The sequence below is a fragment of the Idiotropiscis lumnitzeri genome, chromosome 15 (assembly GCF_059441095.1).
Source record: "Idiotropiscis lumnitzeri isolate Australia: NSW breed Sydney's pygmy pipehorse chromosome 15, RoL_Ilum_1.0, whole genome shotgun sequence".
NCBI classification, from domain to species: domain Eukaryota; kingdom Metazoa; phylum Chordata; class Actinopteri; order Syngnathiformes; family Syngnathidae; genus Idiotropiscis; species Idiotropiscis lumnitzeri.
The window spans coordinates 6969592-6995212 of NC_142405.1; the positions used below are offsets into that span (position 1 = coordinate 6969592).

A 25621-nucleotide genomic window follows, 5' to 3' on the forward strand; every position below is an offset into this window, starting at 1 on the left:
GCCTTCAGTCTCTCTCTCTCTGACACACACACACACCTACACACCCCCACACCTACACACACACACACACACATCTCCAATAGTCTCCCACGCCTGCAGCAGGGCACCTGGAGCACTTCCTCTGATGCTGCAACCCCCACACACTCCCCGTCATGCGCCACTATATTCTTCCCGGTTACAGCGCACTTTACAATACACTTCAAATTGAAGCCCACAGTCGTTGAGGTATTAAATTCCAAATGTGTTGTGGTCATTTGCAGTGGTGTAGAACTCATCATACTCAAGGCGTTTTCTAATATGATGGTCCTCTAAAGTAGATAAATTGTGGAAACAAAAGTCTCTTCAGCACGATGCACTTGGGGCCATATTAGTACCTTCTTTACGCGCCTGGTTGCACTTTGAATCTACGTCGACTTGGTACACTCTTGCAGGGTGTGAGCCGGCAAGGAACGCCCAAGCTTGAAAACCTCCAAAGGCTGGCTAGTAACATGTTTGAAACAGAATGACTGTAATCCTCTCACTTGTAAGCAAGCATCAGAAACAAACGGGAAAAAAATTATTCATCTAATATTTCAGGACTAAAACTCCGTAATCGTCAATTAATAATTTTTTTGGTCTGGCTGGAGAGCTGAAGCTTCATTTGACTAAAGGTGTCTGCCAACGTTGGCAAAACTCTGCGACAGTGGCCGGTAAATTAGTTTGATAGCGTTCTGAAAGTTCGTTTTGCAATTTTATGACTAGAAGCGGTATATATTGTGATATGATCTTCCACCAGAGGCACTTGGCTTACGAAAGTCGATGTAGCGCATAAGACGAAAAGTCGACGGGAGAATATGCAGCGGATCAAATTTGAGATTTTGAGATTGCGCTCAGTACAGCCAGAAAAGAACCAAGCTCGGCGATAATTAAATATCGATATATATCGCGATAGACACGCGATCAATAGCAGGTTCCTCCCAAAACTGTACTGCCGTTTTTAAAATTTTTTTTTTTTATAGGAGTTGAGATCGCATTGAGTGCTTCATACCAGCGCTTTAAGGTGTAAATGAAATTCACATAATTACTTGAAGGAAATCTATATCAGCGATTTCAAAGCAGTGTATAGCCGAACCTCCAATGATATTTATTTCCTCCTTCTTTCTTGCCCTTTCTCTTCCCTTTTTTTTTTTTGTAACATACACGTAGCCTTTTCTTGCCATCTCCTTTGATTGGCTCCTGTGGTGTTCATGCAGAGTGACCGGCCTCTGTGGCCCATGATCCTCTCCGGCCTTGACAGCTTGTTATCTCCATGGTGACGGATGGCTGAGGCGTTGCCGTGCCTCGGTCTTAACTAGTGCTGAGGATGGAGCACACACCTGGGACACATCATCCACTTTCGCTCACCTTCCAGCGCCGTTTTAATACGATCTCCTTGGGTCGCTTTCTTTATGCTCAACTTTTGCTTCACATTCTCAAAGTTTTAGTCGAAACCGGTGCTGTGGAAGCAGGTTATGGTTTGGTCTGTCAGGTTGGATTCCAAAACAGTTTTAGTTTCCTTTCAAGAGAATATTTCAAATGTCATGCGACAATCTCAATTTCCCGCTTTTATTAACAAGACTCTGACCCTGAAAGAAAGAGGCGCAAATGTTAATGAGCCACTGCAAAGGATAAATAAAACCTATTAGTATGATTATGCTTCCAGAATAAATCCCAGTGCTAATGATCATTCAACATGCAATCGTGATCTCTCGCATCCTCGTTACTCCCTCGGCCTTCTCCCTCTGGTGTAGTCCAAACTCCATTAGTGCAACCAGCATCTGAGTTAGGAGAGGCGCACTGGCGACGAGATGAAGGCTTTAAAGTGACTGTAATGACTGTTGTCGTAGCAGGCCTCGGTGCTTGCACACTCTGCCTGACCTCTCTCACATGTAGCACTCTTTTAAGGCACTAGCTGTGTAATGAGCATGTGTGAGTGTTTTCTTCTTTTTTTTTTTTAAATTATGGCAAAGCAATTTCTCAACCCAGCATGAATATCAATAGCAGTGTTATTGGATTTGCCTCATTTTATTTTCTTATCACATTAATACATAATTAAAAAAAAAATACTATCGAATGATTGCAATGCTTTTTCCAGGAGAATTAAAGAGAGCTTTGTGAGGAGGGTTCAATTAAAAAGAGAATTTTTTTTGTTTTCTTCTAATGAGCCTTGCTGATAACTGATGACGAGATGGCATTTATTTTATTTATTTCCAACCCCAAACTGCTGGGATGGCAGTCTGGAGGTCACACAAAGTATTGAGGGATGGTTTCAAGTTCATGCAGTGGTGATTTGCTAATTGCTTTACCTGCTACATTGTGTGCATCCAATCGGATTTGTCCTTGGGTCTCTTTTATGGGTATTTTTTTATGCATTGCAGTTAGCTGGTAAAAACAAAACAAAAAAAAAACTATCAATCATGTTGCGGTCACACACGCATGGCGAAAGTCAACTGCTTTGGTAGAACCTTGCCAAGGAACAATTACAATGGATGTGCTGTAGTTCAACACTTGAACACAATCGTCTAATTTATTCCAAAAAACAAAAAAAAAAACATTCTCTATTGTTATTCTCTTTGAAAAGTTTTGCCTCATACAAAAGTCTGGAGAAAATTAAATTAGTCAATTACTGGCTCCATTACCACTAGCCGCAGAGTGACAGCTTTGTAGTTTTGTTTTATATGATCTAGTATACACAAACGATTTCAGAAATGATATGACTCGTTCAGCATAGTGCCTAGTGTTTTTTTTAATTTTTTTTTTATTAGAAAGAGTCCTTGACATTTTAATGAATATCTTATTCTCCCACTAAAACTATTAATTGCTAGTTAGGAAATGTAAATGTGATTTCTTTTCTTGATCAAACTTTGGATTATTACCGCACTGCTTTTTTAAATTTATTTTTTTTATTTTTTTTTTTAATACTAGGAAGCAAATAAGCGGGTAGGTATAAGGACTAATTCCAACGTGACAATTCCGTTTGACTTCACTTTGTAGATTAGCATTGGCGTTCCGTGCTCATTGCGCAAAGTTTTGCCGCATGCTAATGCTGTGGGAAAAAAAAAAAGATACAAATACAAACGGCCATCAGCCACAACATTATCGTACATTGTAATGAGATCCAATATCAAAGTTTGCAATTTATGGAGAGGTGTTTTACAGTTGTAGTCATTGACTGTCCTGCGCTTCCCTCGCCTGTTTTCCAAGCAGTTTTCAGTTACCACTCAGTGAAAGGAAAGCTTGACTGGCCCCGATTTCAGGGTTTGGTCTGGATTATACCCCAAATCAGCTCGGATCAAGCGTATGACAGTTAATGAAATAACTAAAAACCTGAAAAAACATTTTCGCAAATCCAAATAAAAAAAATAAAAAAATCTTATGCTAATAAAACTGACAAATTATAGCAAAAAATATAAATTAAATTATTAATTTTGGTGTTGCTATACGTCCATACACAAAAGGGAAGGTCAAACAGTCATTTGAGGATTGTAGTTTAATTAATTATTAAATTTTTGGGGCACCCCACAAGTACTCCATATAGTAAAAAAAAAAAAAACTAAAGCTAATACTAAAGGACACCGTTAAAATATAAATATTTAAAAAATAACAAATCTGCTCTAAAAACCCATTAAAAAAGAAAAAAAGGGGGGAGAAAGTCTCAATGAAATAAAAACTAGCTACAATGAAAATGGAAAAAAATCTTATATATATTATTTATATGGTTTCTTATTGTACCTTTTATGAATATGAATTGTATATGTTTGCAAAGCAAAATTATTTGTGGCCCTTGGGGGGAAAATAGGTGACATGCCACACTAGTTAATTGGAACACTTTGCTTTAAAGATGATGAAATAAAATTATAAACTGTATTTATGGTAATTCTGATTAGCATGAATGAATGCGTTAAATATAAAATACCAACACTTGGTTCAGTGAGGCACTGCTCCCTGTGGGCCCAAAGTTGTGTTGCTTCTGAGCAAATAAACGTCATATAAAATATTTATAGTATCGCTGTTTATTATTTTAATTAAAAGGAGAAAAAGCACATTGTAAATAAATGAAAAATAACCGACAGCCTTTAAAACAAAATGTGAAAGCCGGCACAAAAAAAAAAAAAAAAAAAATACAGCCGCTTCGATTCTGTTTCAGTGTTCAGGTTTGCAGGAAGTGTGCGAGCCCCGTGAGTCATTGGGGGATGTTTATGAATATTCTGCTTTTTGATTGATCATCAGAATGTTTCCGCGGGATCCATTTGGCCACTTGCAGCACCCGCTTTGAGGTCCACCCTTCTGTGATGAATACTTATGAGTGCATTAGCAGACCAAGAAGACTCATTACAATATCAAGGAGAGGAGCATATCGCGCACGCTTTCATGGCTTTTGAGAGAATTTTTTTTTTTTTTTTTTTTTTGTCTTTGTAGCTATAAGAGGCAAAGCGTGTCATGCTATGAATGTCTGTGTAACAATTAGAACAATCTCAAATGGCTCATCCGTGTCCTTTCCCCCCATTCGCGGCGGCGGTAATTCTTGGGAATCTTGCGGCAGCGTGAACTCGACTGCGTAACACATTTTCCGCCTCACGGCTCCTCCTGCATCCCGTTTGCATAGGAAAAAAAACTTTGTGATTCACTCTCCGACAGCTGTCATGTGCGATGGTGCCGTCACAGCAAGTTACAGAATGTCAGTGACATACTGTATAATGGGCTGCTTACAATGACGAATCTCTCAGATCTCGGATCATAGATTGTCACAGGAGGTGGCCAGGGAGTGCGCGCATGTGAGTAACCAGTTCAAGATGGAGGAACATTGACATTGTAGTCGTAAAAAGGGTCTTGTTGGAGTTGTTTATTTATTCGGCAACTCTACTTTGGCACTTAAAATCGCAACCTGAGCCTTTTTCCACGACCACCACCGGTCGGTGGCCCGGTCCAAAGTGGCTTTCATTTCTATATTATTTGAGGCTGAAAAGTAATTTATTTTGAAATGTAACCCACTTCTCTCTGTTACATCTATCAATGATGGACTTTTAACGCATGTGAAGATGCTATTTGAATCTGTAGCATTATTAAACCCACAAGCTAGTAAATTGGTAAAAAATACAGACCACGTATGGAGACCGCTCTGCACGATATATGGCTAATCCCCCGCCGCTCGCCCAGAGGTGATTTGTCCACAAAATGTATCGACTTTTAGAGCAGAAAGAGTCAGCATTAAGTTGTTCGATAATTTACAGCATGTGGATATAGTGAGTCCATTTGCAAAAGTGCAGAGGTAGTCTTTTTCTGCAAGAGGTTGGGGTAGATGATGGCGATAGCGGACTGGCACTGGAGGCTCTTGCCTTCTCCTTGGAGAAAATTGAAGTGGGAATGTGAGGGGTGGACGATGTCACCAGCAATGCTAAGCGGATAAGGTGGGTGTTGAAATTATGCACGAGGGAAAGCAAGAGAGGGGATTTGAAACTATCATGTGTAAAAATCCCCCAATATGTTTTCAGTTGATCTGGCATTCATTCAAACTGATGATCAGTGACGCAATTTTAGGGACTCAACTCCTTAGATTACAAATGAATGCAGAATGCAGATTGATATTTTTTGCCGAGAATGAAAAATCGTCATATTAAAAACAGTTCCAAATATTAAAATAAATAAATTAATTCATTAAAAAGTCAAATAGAAATTCCGCTGGCAGCTACAGTACAAGGAGGAACCAGCTCACAATAGCGCGACGGGCAAAACAACACTTGAAACCTGGATAGAAAAAAAAAATGTAATATGGATGATGGACCATTGGTGTGTGCGCTTTGGGAAGGCGAGCGAGTGAGGAGAAGTGAGAGATTGCGAGTTAGCACTCTCGCTCAAAAGGCAGCATGTGAGGGAGGAAGAGGGATAGTTAGCGCTGTGACGGAGTGAACTATTGCCCAGTCCCTGTCAGCACAGAGGATGGGTGTGGGTGTGTGTGTGTGTGTGTGTGTGTGTGCGCACGTGATGTCTGTTCACCTCCTGGCAGCGGAGGAGAGCTTGAAGTATCTAATTACGCTGGTGATGGCAACTTTAAACCTCTTCCACGGGGGAACCGAGATGCCACAAAGCCTGGACTGAGACTGAGCTCAGGATAAAAGAACCAAAACAAAAGGTTATTATTATGAATACCCAGCAGACAGTACAAACGTTGTTCCATATATGCGATGCTACCTTACCCGCCTAGAGTTGTCGCGGTGTCGCTCTCGATCAATCGTCTTGAATGGCGACGTTTGCGGCAACCGTCTTGAGTACGTCGACGCCGTAGTGGGTGTGGCAGTGATGCATTTTTTTTTAGAGATACCTCTTTCACTTGCATCTTGGAGAGGTATGATCAATTGAAATATGTTTTTCTAGCTCAGTTTTGTGAAGATTTGGTCATTTTATTGGCCGGTGGGCAGTCCTGTTAAGTCGGCCATCCAGTGAGTGAGGGAGTAGGGATCGGTAAATATCGTCACGTAAGTCAGAGTCGACTTTTTCATCCACAGTAAGTTTACCAACATAATCACTCAAATGACCCCCCCTCCCCCTCCACCGTCATGGTTGCCGGTCCACAAAATTTATGGACTTGGATGAACTAGTTTGCGGCGGGAAAAAAAATTCGGGGACTACTGACCTAAACAGAGCAAGTGGAGCAGATTTATCATCTCCATGACATTTTAACTTTTAACACTTGGATTGAAAAATCTAAATTCGTTTTAATGTCAACTACTTCTGCTGTTCCTTAGCTCTGGATTCTCCCCTGTTAACGTTTCACTACCACGTCCTGCTTTCTCGCTTCCCTCTGCGGGGGAAAAAAAATCTCCTTATCACATGCTAAGAAGTATAAACGGGAGATGCTAGCTTGTTAGCATCATTTGCGTGATGTTAAACTTTGACTTCCAGTTCCTGATTGTGTGTCGTGGAGCACTTCCCACTCTGTGATGATGTAAATCTCTCCAAATAATATGTGCCTTGTGATTGACCGACGACCAATCTTTGGAGAGCTAAACTAAGCTCCAGCTAGCAAAAGAAAAACTGATTTTTTTTATTTTCATACCTTGCCCTTATGAACATAGAAACTTGTAATGTGACTGCTATTATTTTACTGACTTTTCTCCAGTGACCCTTTTGCCCTTATTCCTTTCGCTCTGTTACCTCCAGAAGTTGCTAGCAGAGAAGATAGAGAGTGGAGTCGGTGTAAAAAAAAAAGGCTTATGGCCTGAGGTGAGGAAAGAGTTACTGACCACCACAGCCCTGCTGGAATGGCCCTGCTTTGTCACTGTCAAACACACCCCAACGTGCACACAAATGTACCCCTCCTATATAAAACACACATAATCCCAGCTGTCAGATATGTGTCGCACATATGTGGATCATGGTCAACCTAAATCCTTCTTTTTTTTGCGCTCTTCGTCTAGAAATGCTGCGTGAGCGAATGGGGGGGCGTATGTCAGGGCATAAGCTTAAATTTCTCTGACCAGCGAGAAAAGCTTGGACCCGTACGTGTTGCATAATGTTGAAACTGACTGCTGATATCTGCGGCTCAAATGAACCTCTCAGCTTAAGTCATTAAGCACCATCTTTTAAACTTCCCACCACGCTTGCTACTCAAAGTAGCTGACCTCTTGAGTTTCTTCTAAAAAAGCGCGTACAGTCGCGAGGAGTCGCGTCAGGCAATCGGAGAAGGCCGCGGTTGAAACCGGCTTAGAGCGTTGGGTGGAAGGAGACAAAGAAATAGTGAAGTGATACAGCGCGGCGCTAGCGAGACATTTCATCAACTGGCTTAATGACCGCAAATGGGATAGCGATTAGGAAATGGAGTCTGGCTTTGCTTATTTCCAGGCCGACGCTATGTGAGGGAGGCTGATATCGTCTCTACTCTGTCACACTCTTCTTGTCTGGTGACTCTGAATGTGTGGGAGCATGACCATGTCATCATTTTACACTCGGCGCACACGGCAAAAAGAGGGACAGTGATGCCAGTGTCAAACTTGGGGTGTTAAAGTAACCATATGCCGCACTTTATGTACAAAGGCCTTCAGTGAAGTCCTACTTAATCCGATTTGAATCAACCCCCGTCATAATAGCGTAATTTATGACACTACGGCTGGACAAGAAATATACAGAAAGACACTTGCACAGTAGTCGGTGTGTGTTGGACGACCTAGCTTCTCTCGAAAGGTCTGTCTTGAAAATGGCCTCGCAAGCGTATCTGCAATTAAATCCACTTTTCACTCCTTCGGCCATTGTGGTTTAAAAAAACAGCTTTTTGAACGGTCGCCAGATACGACTTTCGGGTGTGTTGATTTTTTTTTTGTTGCATAGCGCCGCCCCCTCACGAGTGTGTATGCAATCACAAAACGCGTTAATCATCTTCAGCGTAAGCCCAGCTGGAAGGCTCACTGTAACCAACTTGTGATCTGATTGGCTATCGCAACCGTCTGTGTCTGAAGGCCTCGGAAGAATAGTGCGCGCTACTGGTATTGTGAAATCTGCCTGGCAACACGAGCTAGCTGAATTCTGATTGGATAAAAACTCTCAGCTAAAAATATAATATGACGATGTGAAGAATGTGATCGTGATTTATTGATTATGTTAGGCCAGCAGAGAAGGCCTTGATGGCCTTGACGGTCCGCCAGTAGTGATTAGTCATATGTTGACAAAATAACTAAAAAATAAAACTAGTTCAGCTTTACATCTGTTTTTTTTTGTATCCGTATATATTTCATCTTTCATATTTGTTTTTAAACTATGCCAACATTGTCTGTGTTGGCTTACAAGGCACAATCACCGGCAGCCAAAGAGCCAACCTGAACTATTCCAAACACAACGAGACTCCATTTGCGGCCTCGCCTCACACTTTACAGCCACATGATTGTTGCGATTATTGTTATGGTCGTCATTTTTACCTCCGATATGTGCACAAGCTAAATTACATTCTGTTTTCCCTTGATGTTTAGAATAAGCGTGTGGACCATCTACGGGACGTATCTGAGTATCTAAATCGTACGATAAAAATGTTATTTGTCTGAGCACACCAAACCACCTGCTGCCCTTAAGTAAAACCCGACACTGTTTCTCTCGTAAACGAAACTTGACAACGCAATTTTGCGCAATTTAGTTTCCTGGCAGGGGATTTAGTCGAGTGAGCGCGAGAGTGCGCGTGTGTATCTCTTGTTGGCTCGATTCCCAGATAAAGAAATGATAGCGAGTATTAAGGCAAAGACCATCTGATCTGTGAGTTCAAAATGACACCCAAGCCAGTTGTGAAAACCTCTCAAGACGTATAATTGCGTGTCGGACTGTGGCCTTTATTTGCAGCCATCAAGTGTACGGATATTGAAGGTGCGACATCAAAACCCGCCAAACCTGCAGAAGCTATGTTAAGAAATGCTGCAATGTACAAGGTGCCGTGACCTTTTTGTCCGTTTCTGTAATATCTCAAATTACGTTAAAAGAAAATGCCGTTGTTTCGCTTTTGCAGTTTTTTCCTCGTTTCAATCTGTGCAAGTTTGTCTAGCGTCCACTTGCCCCCCCTCCCGCCTTTGTTGCGAGGGCATCTGTCGGTGTGTGCGTGCGTGTGCGTGCGTGTGCATATTGAGCTTGCCTGTACCTGAGCTTGCCAACCTGCAGAGATGTGATCCCACAGAGAACAGTCTCTGTCAGGGCTTATTAATATCAGTGAAACCGTTTGAGCTGCAACAACGGTGACCTTGGTAATGCTTCACTTAACCATGAGCTCATCTCGCTTGCATTTCATTACGGTCTTTAGTCTCTTTTATTTTTATTTTTTTTAATTTTTATTTATTTTTTTTATTATTATTATTTTTTTTTTATTTATTTACTTATTTTTAATTATTTTTTTTATTTTTATTTTTTTACATATACTCTAAACAAGAAGAATATGCACCTAAAAACTAATTTCTGTATGTCTCCAATGACCAATATTTTACTGTTATTATACTGTAAAAACAATTTAGAAATCATTATAATCCTAAATATACAATGTTGCATTTAATTCCGAGTAGCGTCGACTCAATCTTTTTTCTGTGGCCATCACCCTGCCAATGATGCTAAAACAAGCCCCTTTTTTTTTTTCTTTTTCTTTTTTTTTAATACTGTTTAATGCTTTAAATCTGTTGCAGCTCTTTACTAGTGAATGATACGAGATGACTTTTGATTTATGTTGACCCTCGCCATCAATTCTTATTTGATTCTTCTCTTCGCAACGCGAACGCAATAAGACTCAAACCAATCGTCATAAATCGCATTGCCGTTGAGTTTGAGCACACATGCTGTCATGCTCTGACTTTGCTGTCCCCTCGCAAACTTGACATTGCCTCAAGGGGGGATTAACTTCAAGAGCAGCCAGAGAAGTGTGGTGCTGCCTGAGAGGCCTTGAGGAAAAAAAAAAGAAAAAGATTGATAAGCGAAAGCCTCCACTGGTAAAACAACGAAAAGGATGAGCGATCTTTTGCGCCGCGTTGCTTTTGACAAATGCCAAATGTGAGACTCAAGCTGTTATTTTCGACACGTGTAAATGTCACATGGTACAATATTCTTATCGGCCTTCCCTGCGGCTCATCATTATAATTCACCTGTAATGGTTACTTAATGGAGAGGTGTTTGTAGGGCAATGCTATTTATGTTAGCATCTGCTCGGTAAAATTAATGGCGCGTATAATTGATATTTTATGATTGCGTACTGTTAATATTGTGTGTTGAGCAAACCTTGTGACATCACTCACTGACTTCTTTCTTTTGTTGAAAATGTATGCTCATTATATTTCCGTTATTGTTATCTTGTGGGAACTTGGGACACAGACAGTGTAAGGGACCCCCCCCCCCCGTTTTAATTGGCTGAATTTGTCCTTTGAAGTCTAATAAACTCCATATTGAAAATATTGGGAGAGAGCAAAAAAAAAAAAAAAAAAACATCTGGCATCCACCAACGCTATATTGTTCCACTGGCTCAGAGTCCGAAACTGCCATCTCCGATATTGTTGCGTAATGTCATCTCTGAGATCATATTTGGCATCCACTGATGCGTGACCTTTCTCTCTTTTTCACCATTTTGTTTCCGTCGTGGCAGCTGGCCACCGGCAACGGCCGTTCAACGTTTCATGATGATCATAACGAAGGAAGAGTTGGAAGGCATGCAGAGCGAGAGTTATGCAAATTGATGGTCGGGGATCTTATGTTGTAGCAAGAAATTCACGAGGCATGTCATGTTAAAAAAAAAAAAAAAAAAAAAAAAAAGGGGGGGGATGTCTGTGGCTGTTCAGGAAAATGTTGCCGTGTCGCCCACGAGAAGACAGAAGGAGGCGCCTCTAAAAATATCACGCGTCAAGCAGTGTAGCACACTGCAGTTTTTTTTTTTTTGTTTTTTTTTTGCAGGGTCATGCCAGCAGCCTTTCGTTAAGGCCTTGACTTGGCTTGTCATTCTGCTTCGTCTGCGTCCTCGGCCTCGGCGCCGACTCAACCAAGCATGAGGAACGAAGAGCAGAGGGGACGTGGGGACAAATTACCGACTCCATTTTGCTGTTGCGTGGATGTGGTTAAAAAAAAAAAAAAAAAAAAGCTTCTTCCGGAGACAGGTGTGTGTTGAATCAAGGCGTGTTATTGGAGTGGGCTTGTGTCAGGTGGTGATTAATAAAGACAGGAACATCGACTCAGAGTGTGTTGACATTCTCATAATGGACTTGCCGAGCCGTCCGAGTGCTCATACGCACATGCGCACGCATCGGCGCGAAGTTATTCAAGCTTTAAACGTTCTCCCTAAATTAAAATGTCGATTCATTCGGTCCTGTTTGCGCTTAATCTCAACGTCCCTATTTTAGCCTGAGCTTAACCTGAAGGTAGAGATAGAAAAGAGGCTGCTATGCATTATTGAGTCACTTGCTTCATTTTGGTCTTGCAGCACTCACGGATTAATATTGTAGTAGTGTGATAAGGACAAAAAAAAAACATGAAGGGGTGAAAGAATGGGCTGAATGATTTTGCCAAGAGGCTGCGAGCGGAGACGACTTGCAAACAAATAATTCCCAGGTCAGGCTAAAAAGCACTTAATGCTTCAGCATGTCCTTTTAAACGCCATCGAATCTGGAGTGTTTTGTTTCTGAGCTTGCGGCTATCGAGATTTTTTTTTGGAGTGTACCAACTGAGGAAAATATAATGGAGAATTGTTGTTGCAAAGGTCAATATAAAACATATATTTATATCAAGTAATACTTTTTTGACAAATGGCCTCGAGTACTGGAAACTGCCTTGTTTTTTTTTGTTTTTTTTGTACCTAAAAAATTCAAACCACTGTCTGGTCCAAGGGTGGGCAAACTACGGCCCGGGGGCCACATGCGGCCCGTTAAACGGTTTAATCTGGCCCGCCGAACTTGAAAAAAATTAAATGAATAAACCTTGTTAAGGTTTTATTTTCTGAATACTGTGTTTTTTCAAAGACACGTATTTTGTTGTAATCCTTTTGTTCACTTTAATTTAAAATTAAATGTATTTTTTTTTTTTCTCCGATGAGGTGAGGTTACCAAAACACTCCATGCATCTGCCCCTGGTCCGGGCCCTCTATCAAATTTTAGAACACATTGTGGCCCACCAATCAAAATGTTTGCCCACCCCTGGTCTGGTCATTAGTGAGTTTGATTCGTGATGTCCTTAATAGCAAAAAGCCAAATATAACTTAACTCTTGGATGTGCTGTGTGGCGTTTTAAAGGCTTTGAGGGGAGCAAAAGCCGTCGGGGGACTCACACCGCCAGTGTCGTGCTTCTAAAGCAAAGGTGAAAATGCATCCCTTGGTATACCGCAGCGCTCGCTTCATAGACTGAAATGTTGGTGAGAGACTCTTGTGCTGTATTCTGCTAACACTGTCCTAAGGGCTTCAAGCTCTGAAGTCAAAATGAGGTTAGAAGTGTATTTTAATGTGCAACGTGGCCTTGATTGGGCTTGTTTGTTCCAGTAAGAACTGTGTTAGACGATGATAAATTCTCACTTTGGAATCGAGAGGAATGAAGGAAACTCTCCGTGGCCGTAACATGCTAGCTAGCATACGTTGTTAAAAAGGTAGCGGGAGCAAAATGGAGTTCGATTGTGCTTTTTTGAAGTATTGAAACATTTAACACGTCAGGTTAGCTCTTGTAATTGTCAGAGTGAGGCGGCTTCTCAAAAAGTATGTTTTTTTTGCGAAGGCTCGAATAACAGTCCAAGCAGATCCACAATCCATGGACAAATCGTGGCATAACTCGCCCGCTGTCATGCATCGCTCGGAACTTCACTTTGAACGCCCTTTTTACACAGATGTCCAATAGTTACGTCTGCTTCTCCTTTACATGGAAAAGCTCCCAGTCAGCTAAGCCGAACTATGAATGTAAGATTTTTAAGTTCACTTAAAGTACGGTATTTATTATACATTTAGGGACAAAACACCAATTTTTTTTTAACCATCATAATTCAATCCTACCAAGATTCCTTTTTGATCAAATGAAATGATCAAATATATTTAAAATAAAAATGAAAAAAAATAATAATGAAAAAAATTATTATAAAAATTATTTTTATTTTTATTTTAAAAAAATTTTATCAAAAAATAATTATATATATATATATATATATATATATATATATATATATATATAATAAAAAAAAAAAATATTTGTAATTTTGCCTGATTCTATTCAACAACTGCAGATAAACACAGCCGGACTTTCACCTTTTTTTTGGGGCTGGAAAAAAATAGCATGGCAAATAGGAGGATCACACTCCAGCAATAATTCCTTTTGTTCAGATAATCTCATTTTCTTTTGTCTTGCTCTCTCACACGCCCCGCACACTGTGGCTCCGTTCATTTTGTCCTTTCATAAAATGCACATGAAGCTCCCTGGTGCCATTATCCCTGCAAACCCGAACCAATCACAAACTGATCGTTCTCCACAAAGGTCAGGCGGAGGGAGTGAAAACTGAATTTCCGTAAATGTCTTTTTTTTTTTTTTTTTTTTAAAGCTCCTTTTATGCAGCCTGGGGCAGTTGCGGTTCAATATGTATCGTATTTGAAAAGGCTCGCATCCGCTCAGTGTCGTCCCTGCATGAGGAAATAACAATAACAATGATTATCTTTCAACGCAGAAAAACTCTCCCTAATTAAGACTTACCGCCGGGAAAAAAAAAAGCCAAAATTGTCCGAATGTATCGCTCGTGTGTGCTGAGCTTTTTTAATAGTCACTTTATGTCGGGTGCAAACTCCTACATTTCAATGTGTCCCAGTTGATCTTCAGGGTGAAAAAAGATATGATCGACTCACCAGATACCTCACCCTCTTATTTGTGTTCCACGTGTCCGTTGAACCGGAATATTCTTCTTTTACGATAAGATACAGTAAGATATGAGATGTTCTGAAATGCAACGGAAATCCTATTTACTCATGTGGCACCCACGTGTCCTCTAAAGCTGCAAAGGTGGATTAGCTTGCTATTGCATGATGTATCGGCTCCACAAGTGCAGACCCAAGCCACTAAGTGATGAATGAGGGGTGTTTAGAGGGGAATGCTCGCTTCAACCAGGATTTAACTTGACTCCCTGGTTGTTATTCGTGATGCTTATAAAGTCGTCGGATTGCTCTTGTAGCCGTGCTGATGCTCACGAACATACAATATTGGGCTAGCGTCCAGCATTGTTAATCACTCATGGTCGAGTCACTTGTTATACTGTAAACCAGGTGTGTCAAACTCAAATGCACAGTGGGCCCAAAAGTAAAACTTGAACGTGGGCTTGTCCCCGCAAAAGTCGCCAGCTTCGCCCTCTCGTTGCGTCTCGGTTTTCATCTTCTCGCTGTTCTTTCCTCTGTGTGCAATTCTCTGACCCCGTGTCGAATTCAAGCTAATGGCTTGTGTACTCTCGCCAGTGAGCCGGCAAATTCTCCACTCTGAATGTGTTTGCCTTCCTCTTCCTAACCTTAGCTTCTTGCAGCGGCGGGCCGTGCATTTCACACGTAGGCCTACAGCGAAGTCCTACTTAGTCCGACTTGAATAAATACATCTCGTAATACAATCATTTCTGACACAGCGGCTGGAGAAATCATACAGAGAAAGGCACTTACGTTCTACTGAGTGAGTTTTGGATGATGTAGCTTGAAAGGTCCGTCTTGAAAACGGCCTCGCAAGTGTATCTGCAATTAAATTACCTCCTTCGGTCGTTGTGGTTCATCACCTTCAATGTAAGGCCAGCGGGAAGGCTCACCGTCATCAACTCGTGAGCTGATTGGTTGTCGCAACTGTCTATCAACTGTAAAAGCCCCGTTGAGACACAAAACCGACGCCCGCATGATTGAATCTTGATTGAATAGTGTGTGCTCCTGGTATCGTGAAATCTGCCTGGCAACACAAGCTAGCTGAATTCTGATTGGATAATAACTTTCACCGAAAAATACAACACTAGGATATAATATGACGTCAATAAGAATAATATGATCATGATTTCATGATTATGTTAGGCCAGCAGAGACGGCCTTGAAGTTATTGCCCCCGCACATCGCCGCCTTGCCAACTCACGCCTTTTTCAATCCAGTCCGATTTAAATATTTCTTTTCACCTATGCTAGCGTCCATTGGCACGTCACATTCTTTTTCTTTGCAAGGCTCTCGTTACTCCACTGACTCGTGTTATACTCTTTATCTACACGCAGACAAATGCCTGCACACACATGCTTTCACACACGCGCACGCGCGCACGCACACGCACACACAAGATGTATTGGCTTTTATTTCCCATGGTGTCTGCAGTACATTCAGCTTCACTTGCTGCAGCAATGTACTGGAGCAAGGCACCTGCTGTGCTGAGCTGATATGAGGAGAGAGAGAGTGGGACGCACACACATACACAGCACACGCACACATGGCTGAAAAATGTAATTGTGTCTGTAAATGCCGACAAGGCTCCTAACTAGTAACTTGCTCACAAATGCAAGTCTGTGTAATTTAATTGCCCTCACGGAATTGTGCGCATTACGAAAAACGTGCACGGACGCACTACATGGTTGGTGTCTTCTCGTTGTCTCAAGGGAACCCGTTTAGGCAAGAAGGACACGTTTCTGCCTTTTGTATGTTTAGTCCTCTTGGTATATTTGTGCTTTGATGTGGGAAAAACTCAACATACCTCCTTTTAATGTGTTTTCCAATACAGTCAACCGACTTGTCAGCGCACCGTGCCTTCCCATATTTTACACGAAGAGATAAGAGGACTGAATAATTTAACAACTAACTTCAGTCCATATGTTGACCAGGAGAAACTTTGGGGATTTATGATATTCATTTATCCACGAGCTGCATACTAAAAGGCAGTGAGAGATTTTATTTATTTTTGTTACTGGATTTAATGACATTTTGAGGTTCGTTGCAGTGCTGTTCTCGGCCACAACAAACAACTACAATAACCTGAAAATCATGCTTCAATATGACTAAACTCCGTTTGTAAATGGAATACGGTGACAGGAGCCTGAATTTGAAATCAGAAGTTTCTCATCGAATTTTCTTGTGAAAACGCTGCCCAGATTTGTATTTTTTTTTTTTATGCAAACTGCTGTGTTGTTTCAAACCTTTCAAGGCCTGCATGTCTGGTGTAGCCTGATCCACACAGCCATGGGGCGACAGCTGCCACCTCCCAAAAAACGCCTTGCCACTCGAGCTGCCAACTTGATTTGAACAATGTCGCTGGAAAATGGATCAACACCGAGCAAAGCCCGGTCCGAGATGTAGAAAATGCGTCCGAGTGCATTTGAATTTCGTAAACAAAGACTTTCTGAGCAGAATTCACTCAGTGGCCTCCAGCTGTCTCTTCCTTTTTATCTGTGCAGCAAACTTTGCGCCTGACATAATAATGCTCCGTATTTGCTGACATTTTCAGAGATGTAATAATTTACAAATGTTTATTATCGTGTTATTACCTTGTAATATTGTTGCACCACAAATACTGAACCCGTGGCTGTTATCATGTCATTACTAAGCAGGATTTCGATGCGCAGGTCCAAAAGCTTCTAATAATCAATTTTACGAGACCTTAATAGGTGGTTTTGCCGAGACAAGCACGGTGACAGGTAGCGAATATTAAATGTTGTCTTAAAGGTTGCGTGAGGGTCTCCAGGATGATGGTTCGCTTGCTATTCTGGGTGGAATGCAGTGTGTGTGCGTTGTGTGTCCTTTTGACTCACAGGCATGTTGCAAAGTGTTGAGATGAGACCATTTAGAACCAAAGAGTCTTTTGTCACCATTATGTGTTGGTCGTTCTGTGACGCAGAGAAATGACGGGAGGTGTGCTGGGAGCGTTATCTTAACGGCACGCCATTTAACGCAGCACATTGGCTAAGTTTTTCATTTTAATATTTGGACCGGGCTATAGGCCTCAAGTTCGATTCATAGAAAAATGAAATTAATACAAAAAAACATTATTCATGATTTATTTATTTATTATTTAGCTGCTGTGCGAAAGGCTCTCTTGCATAAAAAAATACTCATGTGCAAGAATTAATTTTGTGCGCATTTTCACAAAAATCAAACCAGGAAGTGAAACAGATAAAATAAGAGAGTTGAGAGTAGAGGAACACCCATGCATGTGAGCCGGGATGCCGCCGCAATAGGATGCCGAATGCTATTTTGATTTGGAATGAGGCTGATCCAGACACACACACACACAAACGGCACTTTGACAAAAAGCCTCATTGCGAACAAATCTCCTCGAGTCATGACTCATCCCGTTCTCACCACTCGCACACATACATAGCTGTTGACTTGGCGCAACCTTCCTTTTTATACGGATTATATATTTAAATGCGTACAAGACGAGCTTAAAGTGCACTTACAGTATTTTACGAGACAAGAAAAGATGGATGTAGCCATTCGCTACATTTGTAGCCTCGAAACATGACAACCCCCCCCCGATAGATTAACCAGAGACATCCGAAGGCTAAATATCAACATTACTGTAGACAATAGATGCAGATCAGTTAATAGCACCCTTAAATAGCCGCTTCTTTTGAGTTGTAACTAAATAAAGGGGAAGTCAACCTCACTTAATTTTTTTTTTTTTTTTTTAACAAGAATATGTTTTATGCTATTCTATGAAATTCTGATTAATTATTGTGTTTGTGGAGTAAGAGTTAAGCAGTAAAATCCACCTGTTTATACCCATTTCAGGGGGCGGCCATTTTGTCTCTTGTGTCAACTGAAAATGACATCACAGTCACTCAAGGCTCAGCTAACAACCAATGACAAACCATGATTGATTTTTAGCGCCAAGTTTAAACATGTGAAGACGCATAGATCATATTTTTGCAAATATTTTGTGGGGGAGACTTCCCCTTCAACTTTACATTTTTCTGCATCAAATCACCTACAGAAATGTCCCACTAATTTTAGTTTTCATATAAACGGCATTTTTGCCATAACCACACACTCCCTCTTCAAGAGAAACGAGGCAGAATGATTGAAAGCTAAACTACTGATTGTATTTCTGAAATATAAGACACACACACCCACACACACATTTGACCGTATATGCATTTTTTTTTCTCAAAATTTTGGCTGACTAAATATACTACTCTCTGTTACAATTAAATCCAAACCTTATTCAGATTCCACTTTAAAGTGCTCATTTTGCCGCAACCTGTGGCAGCACTTTTCAGTGCAAAAAAGAAATGAAACACACCCAGCTACTAAATTGGTTCATGCACCATTGCCCTCCATTTTATTATTGTGATGATTAGAATAGCTTTTCTCCCTCGGGGTTTTGCCGGCATAAAATTGAAGCTCTTTGGTTACCTGAATGCACAACGGGCGACAAAAGGAAATGACAACACAGAGTGGAATATTTTGTCAAAAGGGAAGACGATGCGTTTGGAACAATTGGAAAGACGCAAATTTGAAGAAAAATAGGACGAAAGCGGAATGTCTGATAAGAATCTGTATTGACGCAGAACGGCAGGCATCCAAATTGGTCGTGACGGGAACGGAGAGGGCTATAACGCTTGCGTCTATATAAAGAAGAGCTTATGATGTGAAATATGTTCTGCTAACAGGTGAGCGATCTCACCAAATCATATAGGACAGAGGTTGCCAAATCACCAGGGAATTAAGAGTCCGTCCCTCTCGTCTCTTCCTTTCATCTACTGCTGGCGGTCACAATGATTTAGTTTCTCGTCAAAATGAAAAGGGGCTGACGCGAGCAGACATCCGCTCGGTTGCTTGTGAGTCGGCCGCCTGCAGTCTCCCGCGGAGGGACGGGCCTTGTTTGGGGTTAATATGACGAAGAACCTCGAACCGGTGTTTAGTCGCTTGAATCGCTGAATTGCTAACTAGAAGGATTGACGTCATCCAAGATGCTTTCGTCAAGTTAAGAATTTGCGTGTCACGTCAGCGCGGTTTTGGATTGAGTCGCTTTGCAGAAGCTTTGTTGCTTTTTACAGTTTGCCGAGCCGAAACCTCCAAAATAGTCACTTTTCAGGAGAACCCCAAAATTGGCAAGTTTCAACCCTTAGCATTGCATTTTGAAAATAACACTCACGTGTGTGGACTGACCAATAGTTGAGATTTTTTGAGAAAAAAAAAAAAAAAAAAAAAAAAGGGAAATTCTCCAAAATGTGATTTAGGAGGTTTTGGCCTGACCGCAGTGATATGAGTCACTGAGTCTCAATATTCTATTCTACTTTGGGCCGCTTTTGTCGTGTTGGGGAAATATTACACGCACATGCAGGATGAATGTTTTTATTTATTTATTTTTTAAATTTATTTATTTTTTTAAATCGCCTAATGCAAATTTTCTGGAGACAGTCCGTTGAAAAATGTCTCTGCATGAGACATTAAACAACATGATGACGTCATCATAGTCTGTATGTTTTGTTTATTTTATCTTTCACACGCAAGGAAGCTTTTGTATGCCATTTCTTTTTAGGACAATTAGAAAAAAAAAAAATGTGTCAGTGCTGCCGATGATGTTTTAATTTGATGGAATGTTGTATGACTGTATAAAAGCTGTTCCAGCCTTAACTCCACCCTTGTCAATACGTGGTTCGAGAGGATAAGCATCATGGTCATCTTGCTCAACTGTGTGACACTCGGAATGTACCAACCCTGCGAGAACATCGACTGCACCTCGGACCGCTGCCAGATCCTCCAGGTGAGGCGCTTATCGCGAACGCTAGTTTGGGGTTACAAAGCAGTTAAGGGAAGCTACAATTTTAAATTAGTTTTAAATTAATAAAAATACACGAGAGCGGGGACATTTACAAAGAACAATTACCCCCCAAAAAATGAGACACTCCTGCAGCATCTTCCTTGTGGGATGATCAGGATGCATACCTGAACTGCTATTCATATTTATTCCATTGAATTCTAAACTAATTATGCATCCGGATGAAACATTCAATCCTATTGGTGATTTATTTAGTCTTTTCTCAAACATGAATACAGTTGGTCCTTGACTCTCAAGGACTCCTTTTTGTATCTTCGAATATATGAATTTGGCATCATCCACAGATCTGCATTTCTGTATTCCAACATCCACCACAATAGCTTCCTTCCCTTACTCGAGACTTTGTTTTTCTAACGAGCCCATTGTTTCCCGAAGTAGTCCGGGTGCCTATTGTTTTTGTTTTTTTTTCTTTTCTTTTTTTTTGGTTTTTGTGGCTAATGGCAACGGCAGAGATTTCGCTGACAATGCTTGAAGTCTGGCGCTTGAATGGTTTAAAGCAGGGGTGGGCAAACGTTTTGATTGGCGGGCCACAATGGGTTCTAAAATTTAAATGAAAGTGAACAATATCATTACAACAATATACTGTATTTAGAAAATAAAACATTAACAAGGTTTATTCCATTTTTTTTCAAGTTCGGCGGGCCGGATTAAAACGTTTAATGGGCCGCAAGTGGCCCCCTGGCCGTAGTTTGCCCACGCTTGGTGAAAAAGATGATAATCATTTAGTCAATGTGCTCAATAAAATAAATTATTTTTTTAACAGCGTAGATATATAATTTGCATAACTTGCATTCCTGTACATTAGTTCAGATGTATGCTTAAAAAAGTTTATTTAGATCTAAAAAAAAATAAATAAATAAATAAAATGAGCATAAAAGGTGCTTTAAATTTCTACCCTTCTTTCTTACCCACGATACATTCACATGACAGCCATTAAACTTTTAATATAGAATGCACGCCGCTAAAGTCTCGAGGGATGGTGCATGAGAGAAGGAAGAAGCAATTATGTTTTGATGAGAATAAGGATGCCGATACAAGGATATGGTTATACAATTTGTTTCACGACGGTATCGTCACTTCGTCATCCTTTGTAAACCAGGAAGGTATCCTGTTGTCTCACAAGCAGATGGACAAATAAAAACACGACACTCGATGAATTTTCACTTTTATTAACTCACTCACTGCCATTGACGGCTGAAGACGTCAAAGATCCATTCGATTTACTTTAGTCTGCTAGATTCAAATGAGTTAACAGTTTTTTTTTTAGCATTATTTTCTTGAGTTGAAAGGGTAGTTTTTGTTTTCAATAAATCTTCCTTTTTTCTGTCCTGTTTGCACAAATGCATATTGCCACTTCAGATACAGAACTCACACTTAATTCCAAAGAGGACTTTGAATGCCTGATTTTTTTATTTATTTTTTTTTGTGCAATAACTCACTCTTTTTCCGTCCCTATTTGTATCCGAGTATGAAATGACTCTTTTTGCTTCATCCCGACTGTCACTCATTTTGCTCATGCCGCCATGTGATACATATGCAATATATCTTAGTGTTTCAACATCAAAATCGGAGTTGACCTACTTACCGCATCCTCTCCTTCCATTCCCAAATAGCAGCATATGAGTTAGCTCCCGTTTCACATCATGAAAGGGCCCTTGACACGCAACACCCTCGCCCGCTTTACAAATCATGTTGATGATTAAACCTGATAGGCTGACTGAAAAAGAAGCTGGCGGTGGTGACAAATAGCCACAATGAATCCCCCCCCCCCTTTCACTCGGCAGCCGAGTGCAAGGCGAGGCGCGGCCAATGTCGAATTACGCGTGAGGCTGGCAGGCTGCATTATTTATCAAAACATCATTTTAAACAGCTTATGAGACTCGTCTTCTTTTCTACCCGTTAGAAATCTGAAAGCTCTGCTGATGTCTAACCTTTTGGCGCCGTATCGAATGACTCGCTTACCTGTACAAAATAGCCACTCATAAAATAGTTTATTATCCAGCTGAACAATCCTGTGAGGTCCAATAAATTCGCTGTGTCAAAACACTCCCTTTTTGAGAAGCCATCTTGAGTTGTTTCTCTCATTGCATCCCTTTCGCGTGGCAATAAAATATTTTCAATTGCCTGTTTGACCGTCACAATTAAAAGAGCACATTTATTGTCCTAATGGACGGATTATTGTATTACTCCAAAAAGGTACTTGCCATATTTTCACCTTTATATAAGCCGCAACCACAAAAAATAAATGAATAAATAAATAATTTTAAAAAACAAAACAAAACAAAAAAAGATATACAAGCCGCGCCAGGCTATAAGCCGCATCACAGAACGGTTTTGTACTGTGAATGCACATAAAGGTACATAAACAGATTAAAACAGAACAGACCCAAGAGAAAAAAATCGATTTATTTAGCGTATTTTCTGAACTCTAGAGCTCCCCTACTGGTGAAAGAAAAATCTACAGAAAAGCTCCACCATTTGAATTAGCCGCATGGTTCAAAATCTAGAAAAAAAAGTAGCAGTATATAGTCCCGGAAAATATGGTAATTTTGAAAGCTAATCTGTGTCTTTTGCGAGTGCCAGTTCTAAAACCGTCAACAAACTTTTACCGGTGTCTGTTCCTCGTATGTTGAAAAAGGAAGGACACCTTGTTGAGAAATTGACCGCTGGCCAGCCTGCGGGCTTGTTTCGTAGCTTTATGACCATCTGGCGGTTTTGCTGCTGCCACCAAAGCAGACACCAACAACAGCAACTGTGTGATGGAACTTGAAATGTTATTTAATTTAAAAGTGAGTCGATGACTTGGAAATGGGCGTGAAACAAGTTGACGCCCGGTTTTAGAGAGATGTCGAAAGATATACTGTGGTGCTGGCCGTGTGCAGAGCGGGCTTCGTATGGGTGTATTGTTTTGACTCATTTGGTTAGCTTTAATATTAGCGTCACATGATCGAGACAATTAGCAATTGTTTTTTTTTTTTTTTAAATCTGCTCGGCCCAAGATTAACGAATGAACCAACATTTATTTTCTATGAAGATGAAGTACAGCGACGTATAAGAAAATCTTGGAATTGGGACTCGGACTTGGATAAAAGAGCGAACTGAGCTAAAGCAGCCAAACAAAATGAATCGGCAAACATCCCTCTCTCGTCGGTTCAGGCTGCACACACCCATCTTGAAATTGTTTGTGAGTACTAAGAAAGGAAAGTTCTCACCACGTGAAGGATATAACTCCCGGATGCATCCGCCTTCCTCTCCTCTGTGTTCTGCGTCCCGCTGTGGGCTACTGTTGACGCTTTTGTTTGTCATTTATCTTCCGCCTGAAACCTTCCAAAGGTAATAACCGTAAAGTATTTGTGGAAAATCGTTTTTCCCCCATTGCAGCATGTGTAGCGGTCTGGGCCATTTGTTGAGGCCACAAACTCAATTCTTGGGGCATCCGTGCTGCTTAAAGCTAAATTCACTGAGTCGGTGCCGTATATCCGCTCTTTTTGAGGGATAAATGATGATAGAAGCAGCCCACTATTGGGAAGGAACGCTAGAACTGGCAACAGCTGAGTGCTAATGTCACCGGGGATGTGCTTACTCAAGCAAACTTTACTGCTGGCATAGGATGTTAACCTTGCGAGGCAGTCGCATTCAGCAGCAATTCATTCTACCAAGCGTCAAGATGATCCGTGACAAAAAACGTCCAAGTGAGGATTTCTATACATTTAACAGCAGTTGAGCGTGCCTACAAGACACCTTGACTTGGTCCGAACCGGCATCGCGATTCGCTATTTGAGGATGCCCGCTATAGAGGGTGTGTTGTAAATTTTACAACAGCAGCTGTTCCTATTTTTCTGAAAAAAATACCACAAATATCTCGTAAGTGATATTATTGTATTTTGGTCAAGGTATGAAAGTCAGGAAACAACCTTTTTCAGGGATAGACTGCAACAAACTGATATTTATCAAAGATTTCGTGTGTGTGTGTGTGTGTGTGTGTGTGTGTGTGCCACACAGCCTGGGAACTGACTAAAGAAAGAAAGCCCCCTGTCATCATCAAAAAGCCAAATACTTGGCATATCCTGGAGCCTGCTGGCGACGACCGCTTCCACTACTCAAATAAAGAAATTCCCTTGAATGACTTACAGTATTAGTAAGGCTGCAAATAGTCAGACAGCCTAAAGCCCCGGAATTTATTTTTATTTATTAATTTTTTAAATCCCCTCCCAAAAATAACAATAGAAGGCTTAGTTTGTGATGTACAGTACAACAATGACAACTGGAAATTAAATCTCACACCGTGTTTCTTTCCTTTTCATAAAGCTTTGACCATTTTTCTTTTTATGTACGCTTGTCAAGGTTTATATCTTGAAATTTTGTGCATCAAATCACAGGTGTGGCGCTATTGCCGCACGCTAGATTTGCAATCAGGAGTGTTTAAGAGACAGTCGGGTGGAAATAATTAAAAACCCCCAGGAGGGTTTCGTACATGCAATGCAAACTTAAAAAGTCGTAAAATTGCCTTTTCCAGGTGAGAAATTGGTCATGGGTTGTTTCGAGACCTTTGAATTGAAGAAAGGTCAGCACTGAATGGAAACACATTTCCACTTTGACCTAGAAAATATGTTGCAAGGCCGTCTGGTTAAATTACATATCCTGCACGACACAGGCAACTGCCGCATTTCTTGTAAAACAAATGTTGATTCTGGGAAGGTCTTCACCTTTTTTTTTTTTTCCCAATATTGTTGTGTCTTTATGTTTTTGCTTCTTTTAACAATAAAGAAAATACACAATAAATACCACTTGTTGCACATGTTTGAATTTTCTTAAACTCTATTGATTGACATTTTGTGCAGGCCTTCGATGCCTTCATCTACATTTTTTTTGCACTGGAGATGGTGGTGAAGATGGTGGCTCTTGGAATCTTTGGTCGTCACTGTTACCTGGGGGATACGTGGAACAGATTGGACTTCTTCATCGTCATGGCCGGGTAAGCTATATCCTGCATGCTTTCCAGAAAATTAGAAATAGACAAGGTTCATAACCTTTTTTTTTTTTCTTTTTTTTGTGTGTGAAAAAAAAAAACGTGAAAGAAAAATACATTTTAATGAAGATGTCATTACCTGACCCCTTAGCAACTGTGATGTCATTTCCAGTCAACAGAAAGTGACAAAATGGCCGCCCTCCGAGATCGCTTAAATCTGGTTCAAATCATATTCCACAACTGCAATATTAATCAGAATGGCATGTTTAGACTTGTGGAGGCACAGAACATTTAATTGCAATTTATTTATTTTTTTTGGGGGGGGGGGTTGACTTCCCCTTTAAGATAAGACTACATGCCAGTCAATTGTAAATATCTTGTTAAAATAGATTTCTG

The 25621-nt window shown here is 40.7% G+C and overlaps 1 protein-coding gene across 5 annotated transcripts in view; it reads left to right on the forward strand.

Moving 5' to 3' along the window:
* LOC148322572 (voltage-dependent T-type calcium channel subunit alpha-1I-like) overlaps positions 1-25621 on the forward strand; it is a 111785-nt gene that overhangs the window by 31036 nt on the left and 55128 nt on the right. For all 5 annotated transcript variants that reach the window (XM_088316175.1, XM_088316178.1, XM_088316179.1 and 2 more), the window contains exons 3-4: positions 20069-20181; positions 25098-25231. In XM_088316175.1, coding sequence (XP_088172301.1) covers positions 20069-20181; positions 25098-25231 — 247 coding nt within the window. The remainder of the gene's footprint in view (positions 1-20068; positions 20182-25097; positions 25232-25621) is intronic.